The sequence below is a fragment of the Lynx rufus genome, unplaced genomic scaffold (assembly GCF_022079265.1).
Source record: "Lynx rufus isolate CCGP_SWC_20201006 ecotype Redwood Valley unplaced genomic scaffold, mLynRuf1.p SCAF_24, whole genome shotgun sequence".
NCBI classification, from domain to species: domain Eukaryota; kingdom Metazoa; phylum Chordata; class Mammalia; order Carnivora; family Felidae; genus Lynx; species Lynx rufus.
The window spans coordinates 1,683,055-1,705,161 of NW_025814839.1; the positions used below are offsets into that span (position 1 = coordinate 1,683,055).

General features: G+C 37.0%; 1 protein-coding gene across 4 annotated transcripts; it reads left to right on the plus strand.

The window, feature by feature from the left end:
• The first annotated feature begins 43 nt into the window (after window positions 1–43).
• RSRC2 (arginine and serine rich coiled-coil 2) lies at window positions 44–16,685 on the plus strand. 4 transcript variants are annotated; one of them, XM_047088061.1, is made up of 10 exons: window positions 44–153; window positions 3,843–3,999; window positions 5,356–5,399; window positions 7,893–8,083; window positions 9,131–9,334; window positions 10,945–11,067; window positions 12,922–13,001; window positions 14,211–14,440; window positions 14,891–14,980; window positions 16,035–16,685. In XM_047088061.1, exons 1-10 carry the CDS (start codon window positions 148–150, stop codon window positions 16,212–16,214), a joined length of 1,305 nt encoding a protein of 434 aa, XP_046944017.1. In that variant the 5' UTR covers window positions 44–147; the 3' UTR covers window positions 16,215–16,685. The 4 variants fall into 4 exon arrangements, with proteins under 4 accessions (XP_046944017.1, XP_046944016.1, XP_046944018.1 ...); XM_047088060.1 differs by having other exon boundaries at window positions 45–153; window positions 14,208–14,440; XM_047088062.1 differs by lacking the exon at window positions 44–153 and adding an exon at window positions 6,237–6,314 and having other exon boundaries at window positions 3,962–3,999; window positions 7,871–8,083; window positions 14,208–14,440.
• Window positions 16,686–22,107: the final 5,422 nt, after the last annotated feature.

Here is a 22,107-nt window from a genome sequence, read left to right on the forward strand (position 1 = left end):
AGCTGTGCGACACACCGGGCCTCATCCCCCTTTGTGCCATCCGGGTCTCTCGCGCGAGCGATTTAGTCTGTGGCGAAGCGTCGGGTCGGCCGGTACTGTTGAGAGCGGCAAGTGGAGGCGCCGCACTAGCGGCAAGGACTCTGGACTATGGCGGTAGGTGCCAACTCTGGGTTTAAAGCCGGGGATGTTTTTCTGCTACTCTCCAAAGAGTGGGTGAACGGCTCCCAGAGCTGTTGTCCGCGCGTGTGTGTGGACAAAATGGCGCCGCGGCCTTTTTCTGCGCCCGCCATCATGGCTGCCTGCTGTAGGGAGGGGGAAATGAGGCGGTGTCGATGGGGGTGGGGAGCCTCAGGGAGTGTCTTTTTTTTTCCAGAACTTTCCTCATCTTTTTTCCAGCCGTGTATTCTTTCTGACCCACGGACCGGCGTCCAGTTTAGCTTACTCATTGTTAGTGGTTTATATTGAGTTCCATTAGGGCTTGGGAATTTATGTCCGTGTTGGGGAAGGGCTGGGGAAGAGAGAAAAAGCATGCGGGTGGGGGGGGGGGGCGAGGGTCTTGGAAAAGTATTGGGTCAAAAAGGCGTTGTCTGTAGTGGATAGAATGGGAAAAGAGTCATAGCAGGTTTTTTTGGTTTGGGGGTTTTATTTTGGTTTGGTTTGGGGTTTTTTGCTTACGCTCAGTAAGATTTTAGTTGCATAATTTCAATTAGTGTTTCTCCTGTTAAAACCTTAATTTGTTTTTAGTAAGGACCTGAGGAAGATGCTGCTCAAAAGGAGTAAAAAAAATTCGGCTTAATTACGGGAAGGCTTTGGAGCTACGATTTCTGATTGTTCTGTTTCCGAAGAGGCTCGTGATGTAATCATTTTGAAGTCTTTGAAAAGCATTATAATAAAGCCTTATCATTGCTGTTGTTTCTTTAAATTTAGGAACCCTGCGTTGACCCCTTTAATTTTAAATAAGAACAATGGTGCTTAAAAAAAAAGCCTGCTTTTGAGTATAAGATGCCCAATTCTGGTGGATCGCGTTATTGTGATTACTTCATTTTTACTGAAACTGTTTAAAAAAAAATGCAAGCATTTTGTATTCCTTTCCACTGGAAAGAAAAGTTTTGTTTACTCCTTTTCGAAAACAAGTAGGGCTATAATCATAACGAAAAATTTATTGTTTGCTCTTTTATAAAAATTAGGGTTTCTGGAATTAGGATGGTTTCTGCACTCCCCTCCTCCAATGCCTAATTGAATTAACCGATTTTTGATAAGGTTTCAAACAATTGGAAGCCTTTTTTTATAGTTGTGCAACTAATCGATGTAATGTTTTCCTTTGTTTAGTGTTTTGGGCCCCTTAAGGTACTTTAAATAAAGAACAGCATTGTTTTACTTGGGCTCAAATTTAAAAACGAAGCCATTTCAAACATTTGGACCTGCAGTGCCTCGTTCAATAAAAAGACACAGTCCCCTGGAGAAGTGACCTAGTATTAGATTCACTGTACCTTCTTTGCACTGGAAAAAGATTTGTGTACTTGGTCTTGAGCGTTATTAGGGTTTAAAAAAAGATTAAAATGTTAGGATAACTGGTGGGCTTCTGAAAAAGCAAATGCTAGAGTAGAAGACGGCTTTGCAATTAGCATTTAAGATTTCTTATGTACCTCTCTGCTAAATCGAAATAAAGTTAAGAACTTATCAGAGAAATTTTACTCAGTTGGGTTTTGGTTGTTTTGGGTTTTTTTTTTTTTTTGGATACTTTTCATTAGGCTATTACTATAAAATAGCCTCATGGAAATAAGGGCCAACTGGCTACCTATCATTCATACCTGTTTAGCGTTAGGACGGTTTTCTATATATTTTACAGGTGAAAATGGCTTTTTGGTATAAGTTACTAGCTTCTATTACTGGATGTCTTCCCTTATGCCATGGGCATTTGACTTCCCTATTGCCAGGCTTCTGTGATGCATGTAAATAAACTTGACTGAAAACTTGTACTACCTGGGCTAGATGCTGATTTTTCCGTGGAAAGGTCGTTTATAGTTCTAGTCATGATCTCTGAAAAAGTGAATGACATGTGCCAGTGGTTCTGCAGCATGCCCCCAAGAGAAGTGATAGCAGTGCTTAAGTTTTTGCAGTTTTACCAAGTGTAAGCTTTACTAGCACTTAACATCACAGACATCTCTGAAGTAGCCCATAAGGATAATGATGAGAAGGAGAATTAAAAGAAAATGGGTAATGTGAAAATCATGATTAATTGATACAGCTTGATTTATTAGAAAGTAGAGCACAAAGAGCATCTTAGGGGAGCTTTGCTGTAAGATAAAGTTGAGCTCGAATCTATGCGATGAAAGCTTTCAACACAAAAATTTTATGATTCCAGAAATCACCCATACATAGAAAACTGACGAGACCCTTGAATGATTCTAAGAACCTCTCAAGTAGTTAGTTGTTCCCTTTGTTTGCTTTTTTTTTAAACCGTTGTCAGAGGCTTAACACATTAATGTCTTTCATCCCAACAAAGCTTGTAAATCTTTTAGCATTTTATTCTTTGAGTCTAGCATTGAGTTTGGCACATTTGTGACTCTTCAGTAAATAGTTGTTGAAATAGTGCAATTTCTCCCCCTTCATTTGTTAAATTACTCCCCTTTTAGTTTACTTGGCATTTGTTTTCTGGACTAATCTTCCTAAAGGAAGGAGAAATTCATTGTCATGTGATTTTTTCCTCCTGCTGAAAATTTATAGTGATTCCCTTTTTATCCAATTCAGATTTTTTTGTAAAGACCATGGTAGTAAGTATTCTAGACCTTGTGGACAACATACACTTTCTGTCTCATTTCTTGCTTGCTTAATCTTTTTAAAAATGTAAAAACCATTCTTAGGTCAAGGGCCAAGTGGTCCACCTTCTGAATACTACTGAAACGGTTTCCCCTGCCTTTTATCAAAATCTGATTTGGGAACAGTTCAGGTTTTAGCTTCTTGAAGCTTTTTTCTATGACTCATTTAAATCAATGTCTTTTTTGTATGATGCTGCTGTTTGTAATTTGGACTGCACAGTTAAACAGCCACAGAAATACTTTTTTTTTTTAACTGGAAATTAGTAACAGGAATTCATTTGTTTGATTGCTGTGCTGAGTAGTTTGTTATGATGAGCAAGGCAGGTGAAATTGCCTTCTATAAACTGGAAAACAAAACATATTTAGATGAAAAAATCTAAGTCAGGACTCTTTGGAAAGTATATGTACAATTTAATTTTTTTTTAATTGCATTGTGAAAATTTATAAAATGCTTTAAAGCAGAAACAACTTAATGTTTCCATAGCTCAGAGCATATGTGAGGAGAGGCAGACCATATTTTGCAGCAACACTGTGCCAGGGGGCTGTTTTCATTAAAGAGGGTTAATGAAATTAAGATTGGGTTCTCAGATAGGTAAGTTAATTTTCTGTTTATTCTTTTATAATCTAGAAGCATTCTCTCTGCTGTTTTCTTAGATTTTACAGATGGTAAAGTCAGGTAAATGACTTCACAAATCTGAAATGGTCTGTAATTTTTCTGTTTGAATGTATGTTCTTTGAAAATACTTGGAGCCTTCTTCTTCCCCCGTTGTTTTTAAAGTTATGAAAATAAGGATTTTTTAAAGTTAAAGACATCAGTCTAATTATATATATTTTTGTTACTGGGTTAGTCATTTCAATTTATTTAGGTTTATCAGGTACAAAGAATAGGTACTTAGAAATTAGCCTTCTGATTTATTGATTTTTTTTTTTTAACTCAAGGATCATTCTCTTCCCTCCCTTTAAGAAATTGGAACATTTTAAATGTAATTAAGAACTTATAATCATTTTTCTTTAAACTTCTAGGCTAGTGACACAGAGCGAGATGGACTAGCCCCAGAAAAGACATCCCCAGATAGAGATAAGAAAAAAGAGCAGTCAGATGTATCTATTTCTCCTAGAGCCTCAAAACATCATTACTCAAGATCACGATCAAGGTCAAGAGAAAGAAAACGAAAGTCAGGTATGAGTTGTTGGAACTGTAACTACCACTATCATCATTTGTTATAATCCATTTAGATGTGTGTGTAAAACATACATTGAGTTTTTGATACAATTAATGTTTTTTTCCCCCAATTGAGAAATGAATAAAAGTACATTGGTGATTTTCTGGAGAATTTTTTAATTATGAAAAACATAAATGTTTTCATGGAGAAATTTATAACTTATCCAAAGGCAAATATATATATATATGTATATATATATACACACACATATTTTTCAAAAATGTGTTTTTGTGTCACAAAAATTATTTGTGTCACAATAATTGTCAACCCTGAGATGTTTAAATTTCATTTTTTCAACATTGGGAAAATGTTTTTGAAAGCTGTGGTCTGGGCAGTGGTATGTTTTTCTGGAGTTCTTTAACGTGCTTTGATATACAATACAAGAATGTGTTTAACCTTGTGTTTTGATTAATTTAATGTTAGAATATTTCTGAAGCAAGAGATTTTGGCGTTTTGAGATGTTCCTTACTCGTTAACCTGAAAAAGAATAGATTGATATGATATAGGAAGCGTGACGTTTTGCTGTATATTTTATTTTAACTAGTACTGCTATATAATGAAGAGGTTAAGTGAAAAGTAGAATGGTAATGAGTTAAGAGAATTTTAAGAACTGAGCTCTAGTTATTATTTATCCTTTGTGCCCACAGATAATTACCTATAAGATAGTTCAGATATATATTTTTACATATATATATTTGAAACTGTACAGTATTAAAATCAGTTTTGAATGGAAATTATTCTAAACTATAGCACCCTTTTCACCACTTAAGCCAAATTTAGTTCAACCTGTTTCTTTTTTTGCATTCTTGTTTTGTTTTTCTTGTGTACCTCTGTTAAGCCCTTTTATAGATTTTCTGTGGACTGGAAAACAAGATGGGCTAGTCAGAATGTTTTGTAAATTAAGAGTCTGTGACAAACTGAAAGACAGTATCTGTTTTTGACTTGTCATGGAGGGTTTTGTTTTTTGTTTTGCTTACTCTCAGTTATATCTGGTTTGTACAGATGGCTTGATTTGTTTCAAATACATACAGTTTTAACTAGAATAATCCCACCTTGCCATAAAAAAATAGTCTTTGAAAGTTAGTAAGTAGAATTTTAATTAAGCAAAATGGGCTAGAGTCTGTTAAGGGTCTGACTCTTGATCTCAGGGTGGTGAGTTTAAGCCCCACGTTGGACTCCACACAAGGCATGAAGCCTACTTTAAAAAGGGTGGGGAAGAAGGACTGGAAATTGTCTTTTACCTAACTATTAGAATTTGCTTTTGAGATATTTCTGTATCTTTGTTTATGGTGAACTTTTGTATGTGTTTACAGATAATGAAGGAAGAAAACACAGGAGCCGGAGCAGAAGCAAAGAGGTAATTAACACTTTGTAGTGAATAGGCACTTTAAAATTCTTGTAAAATATCTGGTAGAAATGTTTGTGTGAATATATGATTTCATCAAGGTAAGTACCAAAACTTGAAATTTAAAAGGTTAATTGGGTTATAAAATAAGCATGATATGGATTCATCATTGTTCAAGAAGATAGTTGTTTATATGAAAAGTTCATTCAAAAATTATTAATTTTATTATGTTGTGAAAATATTCACAATAAAAATTTCATATGAAGATTATAATTGGTTTTTTTAGGCCTGTCACACAGAGCTTCCATTAATCTGAGGTCCCGAGTCTCCTTATGCCTGACGACTGCTCAGGATTTTTAAATAGCAATCATCTTTAAGTAGCAATATCCTAGAGATCCGTGGGCTACTTTTTCTTTATGGAAGGTAACGAGAGTCCTCTTTTCATTAGCAAACCAGTTCAATTTCCCTAAAAGTAGTATTGAATTTTGAAGTAAAAGGGTCTGTGAGGGACAGCTGGAAAGGTGGCGGTGACAGCAAAACTTGAGGAAAAAAGACAGCAGCTGTATTGCAGAGGAGTTAACTTGCTCGCCCACCTGAGAAGACAAGGGATGAGCCAACAAGGAAGAACAGAAGTAGGAGCCAAAAAGGGAGGAGAAGAATCTTATGGGGGCTGGGCAAGGGACTCCTAAAAAAAAAAAAAAAAAAAAAAAAAAACCAAAAACGTGGGCAGGGACTTCACCTCTTCCCCTAATGGAAGCTCTGTTAAATTTTTAATTTAGGAGAGTTTTTGTGAAAATGACTATTTTGTTTAGCTCACATGATAACATTTCTATAATAAATCATACTCAGCGTGCTAATGCGCGAAGAGACTGAACTGAAGACGCTGCAGACTCAGATAGCAAAATAATAAGCCTACTTCATGATAAGGTAACTATTAGTCATTCAAACTCCTATTTCCCTTAAGTATATCTTAAATCAGTTAAGGGTTTTAATGTTTTTTTTTTAATAGTAATGTTATGTTTGGAAACCTGGATTGAAATAAACTCTAAAACCTTTGGAAGTTGAACCATTTAAAGCTTTTCCAGTTTGCCACTATATGGCAAAATCAAGGAAATAACTTTTATAAGTTCATATTATAGAGAACTGGCAATGAAAGTAAAATTTAGGTGTGTCTCCAGGTCTCTTGTTTTTCTGCAAAATATTAACTTACTATGATTCTTTTCAGATATATCATGCATGTTCCAAAATGTTTGGCCAAGTTTTTTGTTTTTAAGAAAAGTTAATCTTGAGTGGAAAGAAACATGCTATGGCCTGTTTGGGAAACATGAGATAAGTGTCCTGTTGTGGTAGAAAAGCAGTGTCCTGGGCATCAGAAGAACATGGGGTCTGGGTTCAGCTGCTACCATGTAGCTTTGTGACTTTAGATCTTAGTATAGTCATACTTACAGTAAGGGGAATTTAGACCATCTGAATTTCCTTCCAGCTGTAAAATTGTGCTTCTGAGATGTCTGGGATTTTAAGCCTTCCTAAAAGATGGGTTTGACAACTTAATGTGAGGAGATCTAATGTTTATCACTTCCTAATTTGGTGTGTGAGTGTAGGATGGAGACTTGATCATGCAATTAATTTTAGCTCAGTCTCTGAATGCATATTTTGTGAAAGCAAAAGCCTTGGTTTTAAATCTTTCAGAGTATGGGGAAAGTAGGTATTGTATAATGGTGTAGGGATTAATTATATTATGCCTAGTTTGATTTTGTAAAAATTAAAACAGATACGGTTGCCATTTTCTACCCTAGGTACATGAAATGTAATAGAACTCCAAGCCCGTTGGGATATTGCAAGATGAAAAGTGATTGCATCACAGTTTAGACATTGGGAGAAAAATCAAGAGCCGTCTTTTAGAGAGAATGTGGCAGTATAGCTTTAAAAAGGACACTTCAACTCTGCGTAAAGTAACTTAAATTGCAGAAAATACTAATAATTAGTAAGATTAATCTTATTTAGCTACCTAATTGAAATGCGTTTTCTGGTGCATTTCTTTGTGTCCTGATCATCTTTGTTACTGTTTTTAAACGTAAATGATATGTACTCTGGTTTTAGAAGTTGATGTATATATGTGTATGTGGTTTGTTTCTCTAAAAGGTTTATTGGAAAATTTTGAAAGCTTTGATGTGTATCTCCCTTACCCTTTTAGATAAAAAAAAGAAACATCAGGGAATCCTTTTTTCTGATAATGATGGTTTTTCAATATTACTTCAACATTGAAAATCATTGTTTTAATTGTGTTAATTTGGGGAGGAAACTGCATTTGGGGGATTTATAAAGACAAAGATTAGTAGTATTCATCTGCAACATTGGGTGATGTGAAACTAGATCATTTTTTTTATTTGCCACACACTCCTAAGGTTACTAATGTTGCATCTCAACATTTTTGTCTACTGATACCCATACTAACTCTCTTTGTTGCACTATTTTCCTGAAAGAACCAACTTCTTCTTAAAACAGGCAAGAAGACATGAATCCAAAGATAAATCATCTAAGAAACACAAGTCTGAGGAACATAATGACAAAGAACATTCTTCTGATAAAGGAAGAGAACGACTAAATTCATCTGAAAATGGCGAGGACAGACACAAACGGAAAGAAAGAAAGTCATCAAGAGGCAGAAGTCACTCAAGATCTAGGTCTCGTGAAAGGTAAGTAGTTTGGGCATTTATAAGTGCCATCCGTAGAGCTATGTTATGGAAAGCTTCTCATTAATCCAGCAATACCCAAACAGTCTTAATTAGAAAATACATATATTTGGTGGGGCATCTGGGTGACTTGGTCAGTTGAGCAACTCTTGATTTTAGCTCAGATCATGATCTCATGGTTAGTGAGTTTGAACCCCCCACGTCAGGCTCTGCACTGACAGGGAGGAGCCTACTTGGGGATTCGCACACATATGTGTGCTCTCTCAAAATATGAAAGGAGAAGAAAATACGTGTGTTTGCTAACTTGACCTGTTCTCTTGCCTACTGATGTCCATTAGTTGCCGAAATCTTTGGGACATTGTTACTAGATAAAGGCAAAAATGGTGTCCAAGACTGGGGGGTAAAGGATGATGATTCACACATTCAGTTAGTGAAGTGCTTTTTTGTTTGTTTGTTTTTAACTTTGTAATTTATCTGTTTCTTGTAGTTAAAAAGTTACATAGCTGAACTATGTTTAAGCCAATAAAATGATCCTTTTACATTGTTGGTGTAGAATTTGCTGATAACTGTGTGGTATAGGTGAAAAGGTTTTTTTATGAGACTGGGTCATGGCTGAAATTTTGTGGGAATTTTGCTTTAAGAAGCAGTGTTTAACATCATGTTTGGAGTTTGTGGAAATAGGTGGTATCAAACTGGGTCAAAATTTTTCAGTAATAGATTAACTTGTCATCTTTAAGTTGCATAAATACTCCGATGAGGCGATAGTAGACTTTAAACTATTAAACAGAATCTTAAGTTGAGGTAGGATGCATTGCATTTTTGGCATGTTACAGCTTTACTGTGTTCCCTCTGAGGCATCATCAAACAAGAATAAAGGCCCATTTGTTATAACTTCCTTCATTAAAAGCTTCAATTATCCTTTCTATATACAATACAGAGTAGTTTATAGCCTGATTTGACAGCACACACGGTAGATAATTAATTCATAATGTCTGTAGTTTGAAAAGATACATCTCTAAGTAACTACAAATTTGTGGGCTTTATTTTTAGGCGTCATCGTAGTAGAAGCAGAGAGCGGAAGAAGTCTCGATCCAGGAGTAGGGAGCGGAAGAAGTCAAGATCCAGAAGCAGAGAGAGGAAGAAATCAAGATCCAGAAGCCGGGAAAGAAAACGTCGGATCCGATCTCGATCCCGTTCAAGATCAAGACACAGGCATAGAAGCAGAAGCAGGAGTAGGACAAGGAGTAGAAGTCGGTAAGTAGTCATGATCATGAATAAAATTAGATAGGTCCCTCACAGGGTCTGTTCATCTTCTCTCACTATGAAAACATCAAAATTGTGGATCAGAATTTTATTTAGAGTTATAAAATATATTGATCATGGGGCGCCTGCATGGCTCACTTGGTTAAGCATCTGAGTCTTGGTTTCAGCTCAGGTCATGATCTCGTGGGTCATGGGTTCAAGCCCCATGTTGGGCTCCCCACCATTACTGCGGGAGATTGTCTCCAACTCTCTTTATGAAAATAAATAAACTTAAAAAAATTTTTTTATCACATTCTGACCAATAAAGAACAAACCTGAACATTTGCGTAGCATTCTTACGTATACTCATTTAATCAGATACTCTGTGAAGTGTAGGTAGGAATAGTCCTATTAAAATCATAGTAGCAAAACAATTGTTTTGTGAATTCAGACCATTGGACTTAACCTTAAGTAACTTGTCTAGGAAGCCTCAAATGATACAGTTATTAAATAGTACTGTCAGGAGCAAGTCCCAAGTGTGTCTGAATACGAGTGCTTAACCCACCACACTCTATATGCTATCTCAGACATTCAGAAAGATGAGCTTATTCAAACCTGACTTGTTTGAGGGGAGGCTTTAATTTGTTGAGACAGGAAGTGAAATAAAGAGAAGGGCCACCTGGGTGGCTCAGTCACGTGAGCATCCTGACTCTTGATATTGGCTCAGGTCATGCTATATCAGCTTTTTTTTTTTTAATGTTTATTTATTTTTGAGAGAGAGAGAAAGAGAACACAAGCAAGGGAGGGGCGGAGAGAGAGGGAGACACAGAACCCTAAGCAGGATCCAGGCTCCTAGCTGTCAGCACAGAGCCAGATATGGGGCTGAAATTCCCAAGCTGTGAGACCTGAGCTGAAGTTGGATGCTTAACCAACTGAGCTACCCAGGCATTCCAGTATATCAGTAGTTTTAGTTTGTAATAGGTTACTAATTTGAACTTTACCAGTTATGAGGTTTAGTGAATTTAGGGTAAATGGATTTCACCATTAACTACCATAATTTTTATTCTCCATTTGGACAATACAGGCCATTATTTATGGCATTTCTAGCTTTTTTTTTTTATGGCAATTCTAGTTTTAGCCACTGTTACTCCACTCTGATCGCTGCCTGTTTTTTGTTTTATTTTTAATCTTTAATTTTCCTAATTCTTTTGTTCTGATAACGTGCTTTGGATTTTTAACATTTATGAACTAATTCATTGTAGATTAAAATACTAGGAACATTTAAACTATGGATCTTGCTACTAGAGATTTATCCTATATATTCACCTATGTAAGTATAAAATAACAGTATAAAGTCTATCTTTGTAACACTGTAAGAGCAAAAGACTGGAAACATTCTAAATGTCTGTAACTGGGATGGTTAAATGAACTTGCAGAAAACTAGCAGCACGTTCAAGGAACCTTGATACCTTGTGGAAGCTGTAGGGCAGAGGTGGAGAGGAAAGGGTTTGAAGTATATTATCTACTGTTTGGTACCCATGTAAATATAATTGGTTTTGATTAAGTGAGGTAATTATTATTACTTGGCTGTATTGCAACATGTGAAATATGATTTATCACAGAGATAGAAAGAAGAGAATTGAAAAACCAAGAAGATTTAGCAGAAGTTTAAGCCGAACTCCCAGTCCACCTCCCTTCAGAGGCAGAAACACAGCAATGGATGCACAAGAAGCTTTAGCTAGGAGGTTCGTATGTTTTCTATTGATGTGTTTTTCATTTTTTCAACTGGAAGTAGATACTCAGTTGTGTGGACAAAGTGAATGGTTTCAAGAGTATAAGTTAAATGATTAAATCTATGCTAGTGTGCCAGCTCTGTGATGTAGAACTAATAAGTAAGTAATTTGTTAATTCTCATTTTAAACATTTACCAGTTTGTCCAACTGGAGAGATTACAATGTCTGCAACAGTTTGTTTTTTTCCCTTCGTGATTAACTGTTTCATTTTTCTCAAATTTAGGCTTCTAAATACTTTTGGTTTGCAATTGAAACTCTTAAAAACTCTTAAATTTCGCCTCTGAAATTGCTTAACATTGCAAGGTGATTTATTTGATCTTGTAAATTTTACTGCTGATAGCATGAGATTGTTGTATGGTTTAATTTTGAAATAATGTCAAAGATGTTCTGATAATAGTGGGATGACACACAGTAGGGCTGTCTGGCCAAAACGTGCAAAATCATTGAAAGAACTGCCTTATAGAGAGAGGGAAGAAGTAAAGTAAAATCCAGGTGCTTGTTTGCAGGTTTTCCCATATTCTGAAAACTATACTTTTGATTTGGGATTTTTTTCCCTTATGAAATTGAGTTTGTATTTTTTTTTTCATTACAAAAATACAGTTATCACAATGTAACCTGCCTGATGGGCTGCTGCCCTGTGAACCCAGCCTGGCAGAAACTCCAGCTGAACAGCAGCAGCAGCAAAGGTGTGAGCTCACCCCTTCTTCATTCCATTCACCTTAGTGAATGGTGTTAATTCCAACCTGCAATGGCCATTTTAAATATGCAACCAGTAATAGTCAATTATATTTTCTTCCTGAAACTAAAATCAACGAAATTAAGAAGTATTAAATAATCTGCTTAGTGATTTTCAGATAAATTTATATGAAATAACTTTTTTCAGAATACCAGATTGCTCTTTGGCTAATTTGAAGTTTGAAGGGAAATCTTTGGTTAATAAGAAACTGTAGTATGTAGACCGTTGTTCCTTTTTTAAAAAATAAGGACGAAATTTTTAAACTCATTTGAAAATATTTTTCACATATGTGGACCAACATTTTAATGTTATCCCTAATCAGAAACTTTTATCCCCAAGGACAAAATCAAGTCTGTACTGTTTCTTTGTTGCATATGTGATCAATAAATGGGAATAAAATTATAGATTGTTGTATTCATGTAATGTAAATTTTAGCAATTGTTAAAGTGAATGCCCATTTGCTATCACTGTATTTTACTACTTGTAGTACCCCAAAACAAAATCTTTTCCCTAATTTTTGTCCTTTTATACCAAATTGAAGGAGGAAGGGGTGGCTTTTAACTTACGATTGGGAAATCAGTAATCCTTTGAAGAAAAGAGGCTTCTCTTTCAGGAACTCATGAAGATGATATTACTTACAATTTGTTATATAAGAAATAGATATTGGCTTGACAGCATGTTTAGTATATGTATGTATTAGTGAATTTAGAGTGAACCAGAACCTGTTTTTCTTTCATTTGGAGATGAATTTATGTTTCATGTTTCCAGTTCAAGACTGAATAATTTTTATTTTTTCAAAATACTCTCCATGAGAACTCTGTGTAAAAAGTATTCCAGTTTTTGGTTATTCCGTGAATTTAAAAATGTTTAAAACAAGTACTGAAATAGTTCTTGTAACTGGCTTATATGTTAAGAACGAATGCTTTTTTTTCCCATATTCAGATACCAATGTGTTAAATTTAATTTAAAATTCTATATTGTCTCGTGTCTGTACATGTGGAGAAGTACAAAGATAAATAATGGTTTTATATTGAGCGTTATTTTAAATTCAATGCAATTGTTATTGACAGGTTGGAAAGGGCAAAGAAATTACAAGAACAGCGAGAAAAAGAAATGGTTGAAAAACAAAAACAACAAGAAATAGCTGCAGGTAATTTATTTTCTTTATTATGGAAGTGTATGGCATTTCCTTATAGAAAATTAGAAAAATAATGGAAGCAAATCACCCGTGATCTTTGCTAGCCAGCAGTGCACAGTAAACCTTTCTTTGTTTGTTTTGGTTAATGTTACTGAAATGTGGACAACTTACTTTTTGATGTTAACTTTCATACCTCATAATTTCTTCGTGCATATATGTCTCTTAATTAGTTGATGGACGTAATTTTGGCAAGTGAATAGTCACTGTTCTTGTTTAAACTTTAGCCGTACTGCACGTCTTTTAGTCATGATTTTTGAGAAAATGCAGTTTAATAAAATGGCTAAACCTGGATAAGAAATCAAGACTTTCGACATAACACAAACATTGCCTGATTGAAGATGATCAGAGAGTGCTTGTTGAATTGTATGGAATGTAATCTGGAAGGTGTTTTTTGTTTTGTTGACATTTCTAGTTAATTGGTGCTTCTTGAAATTATCTAAAATTGTACAAATTGTTATTTTCCTCAAAACTTTCATAACTGGATTGCCACGATATTAGTAATGGAGAGAACTTTTTAAGCTTATGTGCTGGACTGACAGAGAAATACTTAGAACAGTCTGTTCACAGAAAATTGATGCAGTTCCTGACTCAACCACTTAAAATGGAAACACCAGGCATGGCATTTAACCTTTATAGGACTTGGGCTTAGTATTTGTTTTACGTGTGTCTTCCTTAATATCTTAAATACTCGTTTAAGATCAAATAAATGTCTTAAATCCTTTTGTAAGCTTAAAGACTGTAAAAATGAAAGTTTTTAGGGGTGCCTGGGTGGCTTAGTTCAGCATCTGACTTCAGCTCAGGTCATCTCATGGTTCCTGAGTGCGAGCCCCATGTTGGGTTGTTTTTATTGTGTTACAAGTTAGCTACAAGCACCATAGTTCATTTTCATTGAAATCATGAATCTTTTTACTGTTTGTAGAATCCTTACTATTTTCAGATACGTAAAGTACGTATAAAGGATCACATCCAGGAAATCTTATAAGTACGTCCAACAAATTTTTACTAAACTGTTAACTGCTTTATAAACTAACATGCATTTCCTTATTTTGGTGAAAATATTCTGCCTTTTTGTAGTTAGTTCTTACATGTAAACGCGCTGCTGTAAATTAGGAGCTTTGCTTTGCTTAGTCTAGAAATCTGTACTTCGCTTCTCTTCAGCAGCTGCAGCCACCGGAGGTTCTGTTCTCAATGTTGCTGCCTTGTTGGCATCAGGAACGCAAGTTACCCCTCAGATAGCTATGGCAGCTCAGATGGCTGCCCTGCAGGCTAAAGCTTTGGCAGAGACCGGAATAGCTGTACCTAGCTATTACAACCCAGCAGCTGTGAATCCAATGAAATTTGCTGAACAAGAGAAAAAAAGGAAAATGCTCTGGCAGGGCAAGAAAGAAGGGGTAAGTTCTTTAATTCCTCTTTATTGTCATTTATACCTAATAAGTAGTTGTTTAGAGCAACAGTGGATTGGAAAGGATTGGTTTGGGTTTATTATTCTGCAAACCTGATTGGAATAGTTTAATTTACCAGTTACTTAATTTTGGAAAAAGCATGATCTAAGTCCAGTTTTAGGAAAAAACAAAAACAAAAAAAACACAGTATTCCTGTAAATTTATAATGGGTGAAGAAGCTGCTTCTTAGCTTAAGTTTTTTCCATGAAGGATATAAAGTGAAGTACTTGTATTTCTTTGTTTCATTACATTGTAATAGGAATCTTAAAATAATCATAATGATAAACTCCATTGGTAGAATGCCATAAATGCTGTTGTTTCTTTTACAGAGAGATTTAGTAACCTGATAAAAGAGAACCTAAATTTTATGTATTCTAAAAGTTGAGTGTTTCTTAACAGGACAAATCCCAGTCTGCCGAAATATGGGAAAAACTGAATTTTGGAAACAAGGACCAAAATGTCAAGTTCAGGAAACTAATGGGTATTAAGGTGAGTTACATGGTTGGAATTAAAATTCATATTAACATTTTCAGGTTAACCTTGTTCCTCCATCTAAAAGTTATTTCAGTAATGTGTCAACTTTGGGTTCTTTCTGATGCTTTCTTGTTAATGTTCTTCAGATTAATTTCACAGAATTATGTTATCACTAGTTGACAATACAAATTATTCAATTTAAATTAACATGTTGATTATAACTTGCTTATACCTTAGATGAACCATTTTTAAGATTGTAAGCTTTACTTAGTAAATAAAGTTTCCAGGGAGTTTTTTTTAAATTAAGACATATTTTTTTGTTTCAAGCTTTTATTTAGATTTTTTTTTCCCTGAGTAAAGTGTAAATGTACAGGTCCAGTATTAGATTTAATATAACAATTGGGAAAACTTCACAAATGCTCAGGTATTATTACTTAAGGGAATGTGTTTTTTCATCGAAAGGGTATTTGGCTTAAAGCAAGCTGTACTGAACTGGCTGTTTTGGAACAATGCCAGAGGACCTTTGCATCTGCTGCTAGCTTTCCCTGTCCTTTTCTTCCCTCAGGTCCTTGCATCATTCTTGGTTTCTGCTCACATGTCAACTTCTTTATAGTCCTGTCTCACCTGCTTTTTTTTTTTCTTTTTTTTTTTTTTTAATTTTTCAATGTTTATTTTGAGACAGAGCATGAGCGGGGGAGGGGCAGAGAGCAAGAGGGAGACACAGAATCTGAAGCAGTTTGCAGACTGAGCTGTCAGCACAGAGCCCAGCGCGGGGTTCCTATTGACAAGCCATGAGATCATGACCTGAACCGAAGTCGGATGCTTAACTGACTGAGCCACCCAGGCACTCTTCACCTGCCTTTTTAAAATAGCATATCTCCTGGTCCTTCCCAATACTTAGAGAGAACATTGCCTTGTACTTCATACGTGCTAAATGGATGAATGGGAGCTAAATAAGGTCAAATCCATATCCTAAAAAATGTGATTTATAATAAGTACTGTCAAGTGAGAAAAACCTTTTTTCTCATCTGTGTTAATTTTAACAATATATTTTTAATCTGATGTTTAGAGCGAAGATGAAGCTGGATGTAGCTCAGTTGATGAAGAAAGTTACAAGACTTTGAAGCAACAGGAAGAAGTATTTAGAAATCTAGATGCTCAGTATGAAATGGCAAGATCACAGACCCACACACAAAGAGGAATGGGATTGGGTTTCACATCATCAATGCGAGGAATGGATGCAGTTTGAAAAAGATCAGACCTACTGTTTGGGACTTTATATAGACTTCTGGTTCTGATGTCAGGTCCTTGTTCACCAAACAGCTAGCATTCTAGCTTGCATGGGTGTTGCATTGACTTTAATTTATTGAAAAATACGATTTTTTGTAAATATCAGATCAGTGATACTGGTGTTAGTGTTGTAATCAGGTTAAACACACTTCCATTAAACTTGACAGGACTATAGAAGGACAATATTTTTTAGTTCATGAATTCTACTTTTCAAATATATAAAAGCTGCAGGTGGGATAAAATCTCATACATGGATATTTCGTGTCCGCTGTCTTGTGTACTTTTGTACTTAACCTTGTACAGTTATTTTCATCTCTTGAAACATGAAAGAAATGTTATGTAGATGTTCTTTAGAAGATCTGGCCATTTGGTACATAATCCAGCACAAATAAGCTGGGTGGTGATGATAATAAAAATGGTTTTCTCAAAACTGGTGTTAATTTAAGTTACCTGGAATTCTTATTTGAATTTGTTTGATGGGTTTTGTAGCATTTTGCAATTGCTATTAGAGAACACTAGGTAGAAATTCCTTTTTTTTTTTTTTTTAAACAGTTAAATATGCTCTAGGCAATACCACGGTGAGCAAAAATGTAAAAAGTTGGGAGGAATAACAAACATTAAATTAATACTGTTTTCCTACTACTCTAAGGAACAGAATTGGTGTACAATATTTGTTCAATATTCCATGTTATTCAGGAAATAGATTAATACATTAAAGGGATGTAAGCACTTTTATTTTAATAAAGTGCCTTGTAACAAGTTCTTGGTATGCCCTTTGCTCATTATCCCTTTGAAGTCTTCACTAGTACTAAAATGTTAGAAAACTACTTTGTCACTAAATAGGGCATAAACAGGGTGGAGGGGGAGAACCACAGAACTTATAATTCATTTGCTTTTATTACTACAAAGTCATAATTTTCACCTTTCCCTAGAAAAATTTGTTGGAAAACAACTTTATAATGTAGTAGCACAATACAACAAGGGAAGCATGCTTAATGGTAAAAACTTAACACCTTTTTTTTTTTTTTTGAATGTTTATTTTTGAGACAGACAAGAGCATGAGTGGGGGAGGGGCATAGAGGGAGACACAGAATCCGAAGCAGGCTCCAGACCGAGCTGTTGGCACAGAGCCTGATGCGGAGCTCGAACTCACCAGCGGTGAGATCATGACCTGAGCCGAAGTCGGACGCTCAACTGGCTGAGCCACCCAGGCGCCCTTTAACGCTTTTATTTTTAAAATGAGTTCGTAACTCTGGTCAACTTGCTTATTGGGCATGTTTTTGTGATGAATGTGTAGTTGTACTGTAAGATTTTTAATATACCTTGGTAAAGGGCTTAGCTTTTCCAGAGCACAATTATTTAATGAAGAAATGGCTCTTCATGCTTGAGTGACAGGTTTCTGGGGGAATGGTACCATGGTTTTTGTTTTTTCATTCTGGAGTCCCCACAAATTCAGATTTTTCAAGTTAGCTATATCTTCTCAAATCAATGTCATTAGAAATTTTCATGGGCTTACAGAAGGCAGTGTGGATACTAAAGCATACACTGTGTCCTGTGTTTTTCTATATTATTTTAGGAGCCGGCCATACATTATGAGTGATAGGATCCATCCTGCCCTCATCTAGAGCAGTAATTTAAAAATTGTAACCAAATTTAAACAAATAGAACTAGTCTATCCCAACAGGTAATATGTAACTTTAGTTGAGATTTTACGTATTTTTTTTTTTAATTTTTTTTTTCAACGTTTATTTATTTTTGGGACAGAGAGAGACAGAGCATGAACGGGGGAGGCACAGAGAGAGAGGGAGACACAGAATCGGAAGCAGGCTCCAGGCTCTGAGCCATCAGCCCAGAGCCCGACGCGGGGCTCGAACTCACGGACCGCGAGATCGTGACCTGGCTGAAGTCGGACGCTTAACCGACTGCGCCACCCAGGCGCCCCTTTACGTATTTTTAAAAACCAGTGTATATTTTAACGCATCGCAATTTTGACTAGACACACTTATCAATAGCCAGTCCCGTGTAGCCAGAGACAACCATATTGGACAATGCAGATCTAGAGGGAGGCATGTAGATAATTTTTAAGTCGCATAATTAAACTTGAATAATTGATGGGAGTCCTGGAAGGGGAGTGGGAACATCCAACTTCATTCATTGTGAATGAAGTTATAGGGGAGACTTAATGGTTTTGTTATGTGTTAATCTTATGTTCCCCCCCCCCCCTTTTCAGTGGCTGTTCCTCTGCTTAGAGTTTCATATCCTCAAAGATGGATATGTTGGGGTTTATCCTTGTAAGCAACAGGAACATAGGTTTCTGTCCAGGAGATACTTTAAAGAAGTGGTAGCTAGGCAGGGCGGTAAGAGTAAAAGACTACACTAATGTTTGGGGCTAGATACGATGAACAGTGTGAGAGCAATTGGCTTTGAGGGTAACTTGGAAGTTAGAATAGGACTTTGTAATTGTGTGTGGGTGTTGAAGAAAACGCAAATTCAGAGATGAGGTTTCCAACTTGGGTAGTGCTGGATTTTTATTACGTTAAGCTTAGAAGGCTTAAGTACTGGGGTAACTGGGTGGCTCAGTCGGTGAAGCATCCGATTTGATTTCCACTCAGGTCATGATTTCACAGTTGGGGGGATATAACCCCTTGTCGCTGAGGGCTCCATGCTGGGCCTGGAGCCTGCCGAAGATTCTCTCTCGCCCTCTGCCCTTCCCCTGCGCACGTGTGGTCCCTCACACTCTCAAAATAACATACCTTTAAAAAAGCATGGGGAGGGGTACCTGCTTGGGTGGCTCAGTCAGTTGTGTCCAACTTAAGCTCAGGTCGTGATCTCACAGTTTGTGTGCATTGAAGCCGGGCATCAAGCTCTGCGCTGACAGTGCAAAGCCTGCTAGGGATTCTCTCTTCCTCTCTCTCTGCCCCTTTCCTGTGTACACTATCTCTCCCTCTCAAAGTAAGCTTTAAAAAAAAAAAAAAAAAAAAGTTTCATTAAAAAAAAAAAAGTACCATTGAAGAAGTAAATCGGTTCAAGGAGATGGAAACAAGTTTTATATATCATTCCAAGCTAAAGTTTCAAAAGTCAAATGATGATTGAAGTGTATACTTAAATATAATTTCTAGGGATACCTGTCTGGCTCAGTCCATAGAGCATGCAACTTGATTCCATGCTGGGTGTAGAGATTACTTTAAATCTTTAAGGGGCGCCTGGGTGGCTCAGTTAAGCGTCTGACTTCAGCTCAGGTCATGATCCCGCAGTTTGTGGGTTCAAGTCGCATGTTGGGCTCTCTGTGCTGACAGCTCAGAGCCTGGAGCCTGCTTTGGATTCTGTGTGTGTCTCTCTCTGCCCCTCCCCTGCTCGAGCTGTCTCTAAATATACATTTAAAAAACATATTTCTTGGGGCGCCTGGGTGGCGCAGTCGGTTAAGCGTCCGACTTCAGCCAGGTCACGATCTCGCGGTCCGTGAGTTCGAGCCCCGCATCGGGCTCTGGGCTGATGGCTCAGAGCCTGGAGCCTGCTTCCGATTCTGTGTCTCCCTCTCTCTCTGCCCCTCCCCTGTTCATGCTCTGTCTCTCTCTGTCCCAAAAATAAATAAACGTTGAAAAAAAATTTTTTTAAACATATTTCTTAAAAATCTTTAGGATCTATATAATTTCCATTGGACCCACTCCTAGATCTCTCACTCTAGCCATTCAGCAATTTCTGTAGTCTCATCCTCAGTCCCAGTCCTTCGAGTCTCCCAAGATTCATAGACTCTTCTCACTGTATTCTTCCTTAAGCAATCTCATCCTTTACCGCAGTTATATTTACTGTCCTTGAAAATGTGGGCCAGCCAAGTGGTAACCTCTAGTTCGGACTTTTTTCTTGGAGCTTTACTCAAAAATTCAGCTGCTCTTCCACTGGGGCTCAGATTTTACCTTCAATATAAGAATGTGTAACCAAAATGCTTGAAAAATTTCCTTCACCAATCCAGTTGCTTCTCTATGGCCTCTGAGAATAAAATTGCCTCAAGGTACCACATACCTTCCTTTATTGCTATTAAACCTGGTCTGCATCCATTGCTATCTCAAATGATCAGTTACTTACTCAACCAGTTTCTTGAGTCAATCCTGAGAACTATTCATGACCCCTTTTCTCTCATTCCCTGTATCCAACCTTTCAATTACTTCTGATGCTTTAATTTTATCTTCTAAATATTTTCTACTTCTGGGGCACCTGGGTAGCTCAATTGGTTAAGTATCTGACTTGATTTCTTGGTTCAGGTCATGATCTCACAATTTGTGAGTTCAAGCCCCACATCCTGCTCTGTGCTGACTATGTGAAGCCTGCTTGGGATTCTCTCTTTCTCTCTCTGCCCCTCCCCCGCTGACACACACACACACACACACACACACACACACACACACACACACACTCTCTCTCTCTCTCTCTCTCTCTCTCTCTCTCTCCCCCACTCCACTCCCTCCCTCCCCCCCCAAATAAACTTTAACATTTTCTACTTCTAAACATCAATTCTCCACCACTATCGACACTACCCCACTACAAAAATCTATCAATCTATCTGCTAGACTCAGTATTTTACTTTTGCTGGCTCTTTGATCCTTTTTCTACCATGCAGTCAAGACCATCTTATCAAAATGAAAATTTTCAGTGTGACTGGGTGGCTCAGTAAGTTCAGCCTCCAACTTTGGCTCAGGTCATGATCTTATGCTTCATGCGTTTGACTTCCGCATCAGGCTCTCTGCTATTAGCGCGGAGCCGCTTTGGATCCTGTCTCTCTGCCCCTTCTCCGTTCACTCTCTCTCAAGAATAAACATTAAAAAAACAATTTTTAATGAAAATTTGCAGGTCACAAACACACTACCTGTTTAAAATGTTGAAATGACTTCCCAATTTTGGGAGTGGAAAGAGAGGAACCTTAAATTGGTCTGTGAATCCGGACCTAATGTACTTGTCTCCTCTTGCTCCATTCTTTGCATGTCACATATGATTTCTTCCAAGGAGGATGATCTTAAATCCATCCGCCATAATCTCGCCATCAATTCTGCCTTTCTAACAATGGTTCAGTTCAAACGTAAATTGCTCCATTCACTGATTCTCACAGATTCTGTAAAAGTAAATCGTTACATATCTATAACTTTGTTTTTATTTCACATATTTTTAAAAAACGAGGAATACTCATCAACATCCAAGGGTGGGGCCATTTAGGGTTATTTTTTTGTTTCTTTTGTTAGCCCATAGAGGCTCCACTAGAGCAAGAACTTCTCTATTTTACTCACGCTTCATCCTCAAGTTCTGGACCTGTACCAGGAACATTGAACGTGGTAAATACATGTTATTGAATGAATGAGTCATTGAACTAGAGAAACCACCGAAAGCCGCAACAGAGTAATCTAAATCAGTCTAATGATTAGCTCGTTTTTCATGAAAAAGTGCAACAAGCCCAATAAACTGAAGCAGTTTGTCCAAGATCACAAAGGTAATCTGTGGCACAACTAGAGAGTCCCTTCTTCTTTTGTTGCAATTTAGCACGCACACCAGAACCCGTGATAAGACATGCGTCGCGCTCTGATTTTTCAGCCTCAGATGCATCACACGGACAACATACATTGTTTTAACACATTCTGATCTAGCCAGGCTTTCGGCACGCTTAAAAAGGACCAATCCCAGTATGCAATGCAAACAATGAGTTAACAGTCGCTTAGAAACCACATGTCCCAGCATGCCACGCTCCCGAGCAACCTCGGAAGTGACTCTGAGAGACGCCACTGTACTCTGGGAGTTGTAGTCTCTCGGGACTGGCCCGCCCTTTGTGCAGCTTCGCGGCCTGTGTTTGGAGAAAACCCTACCGGGTG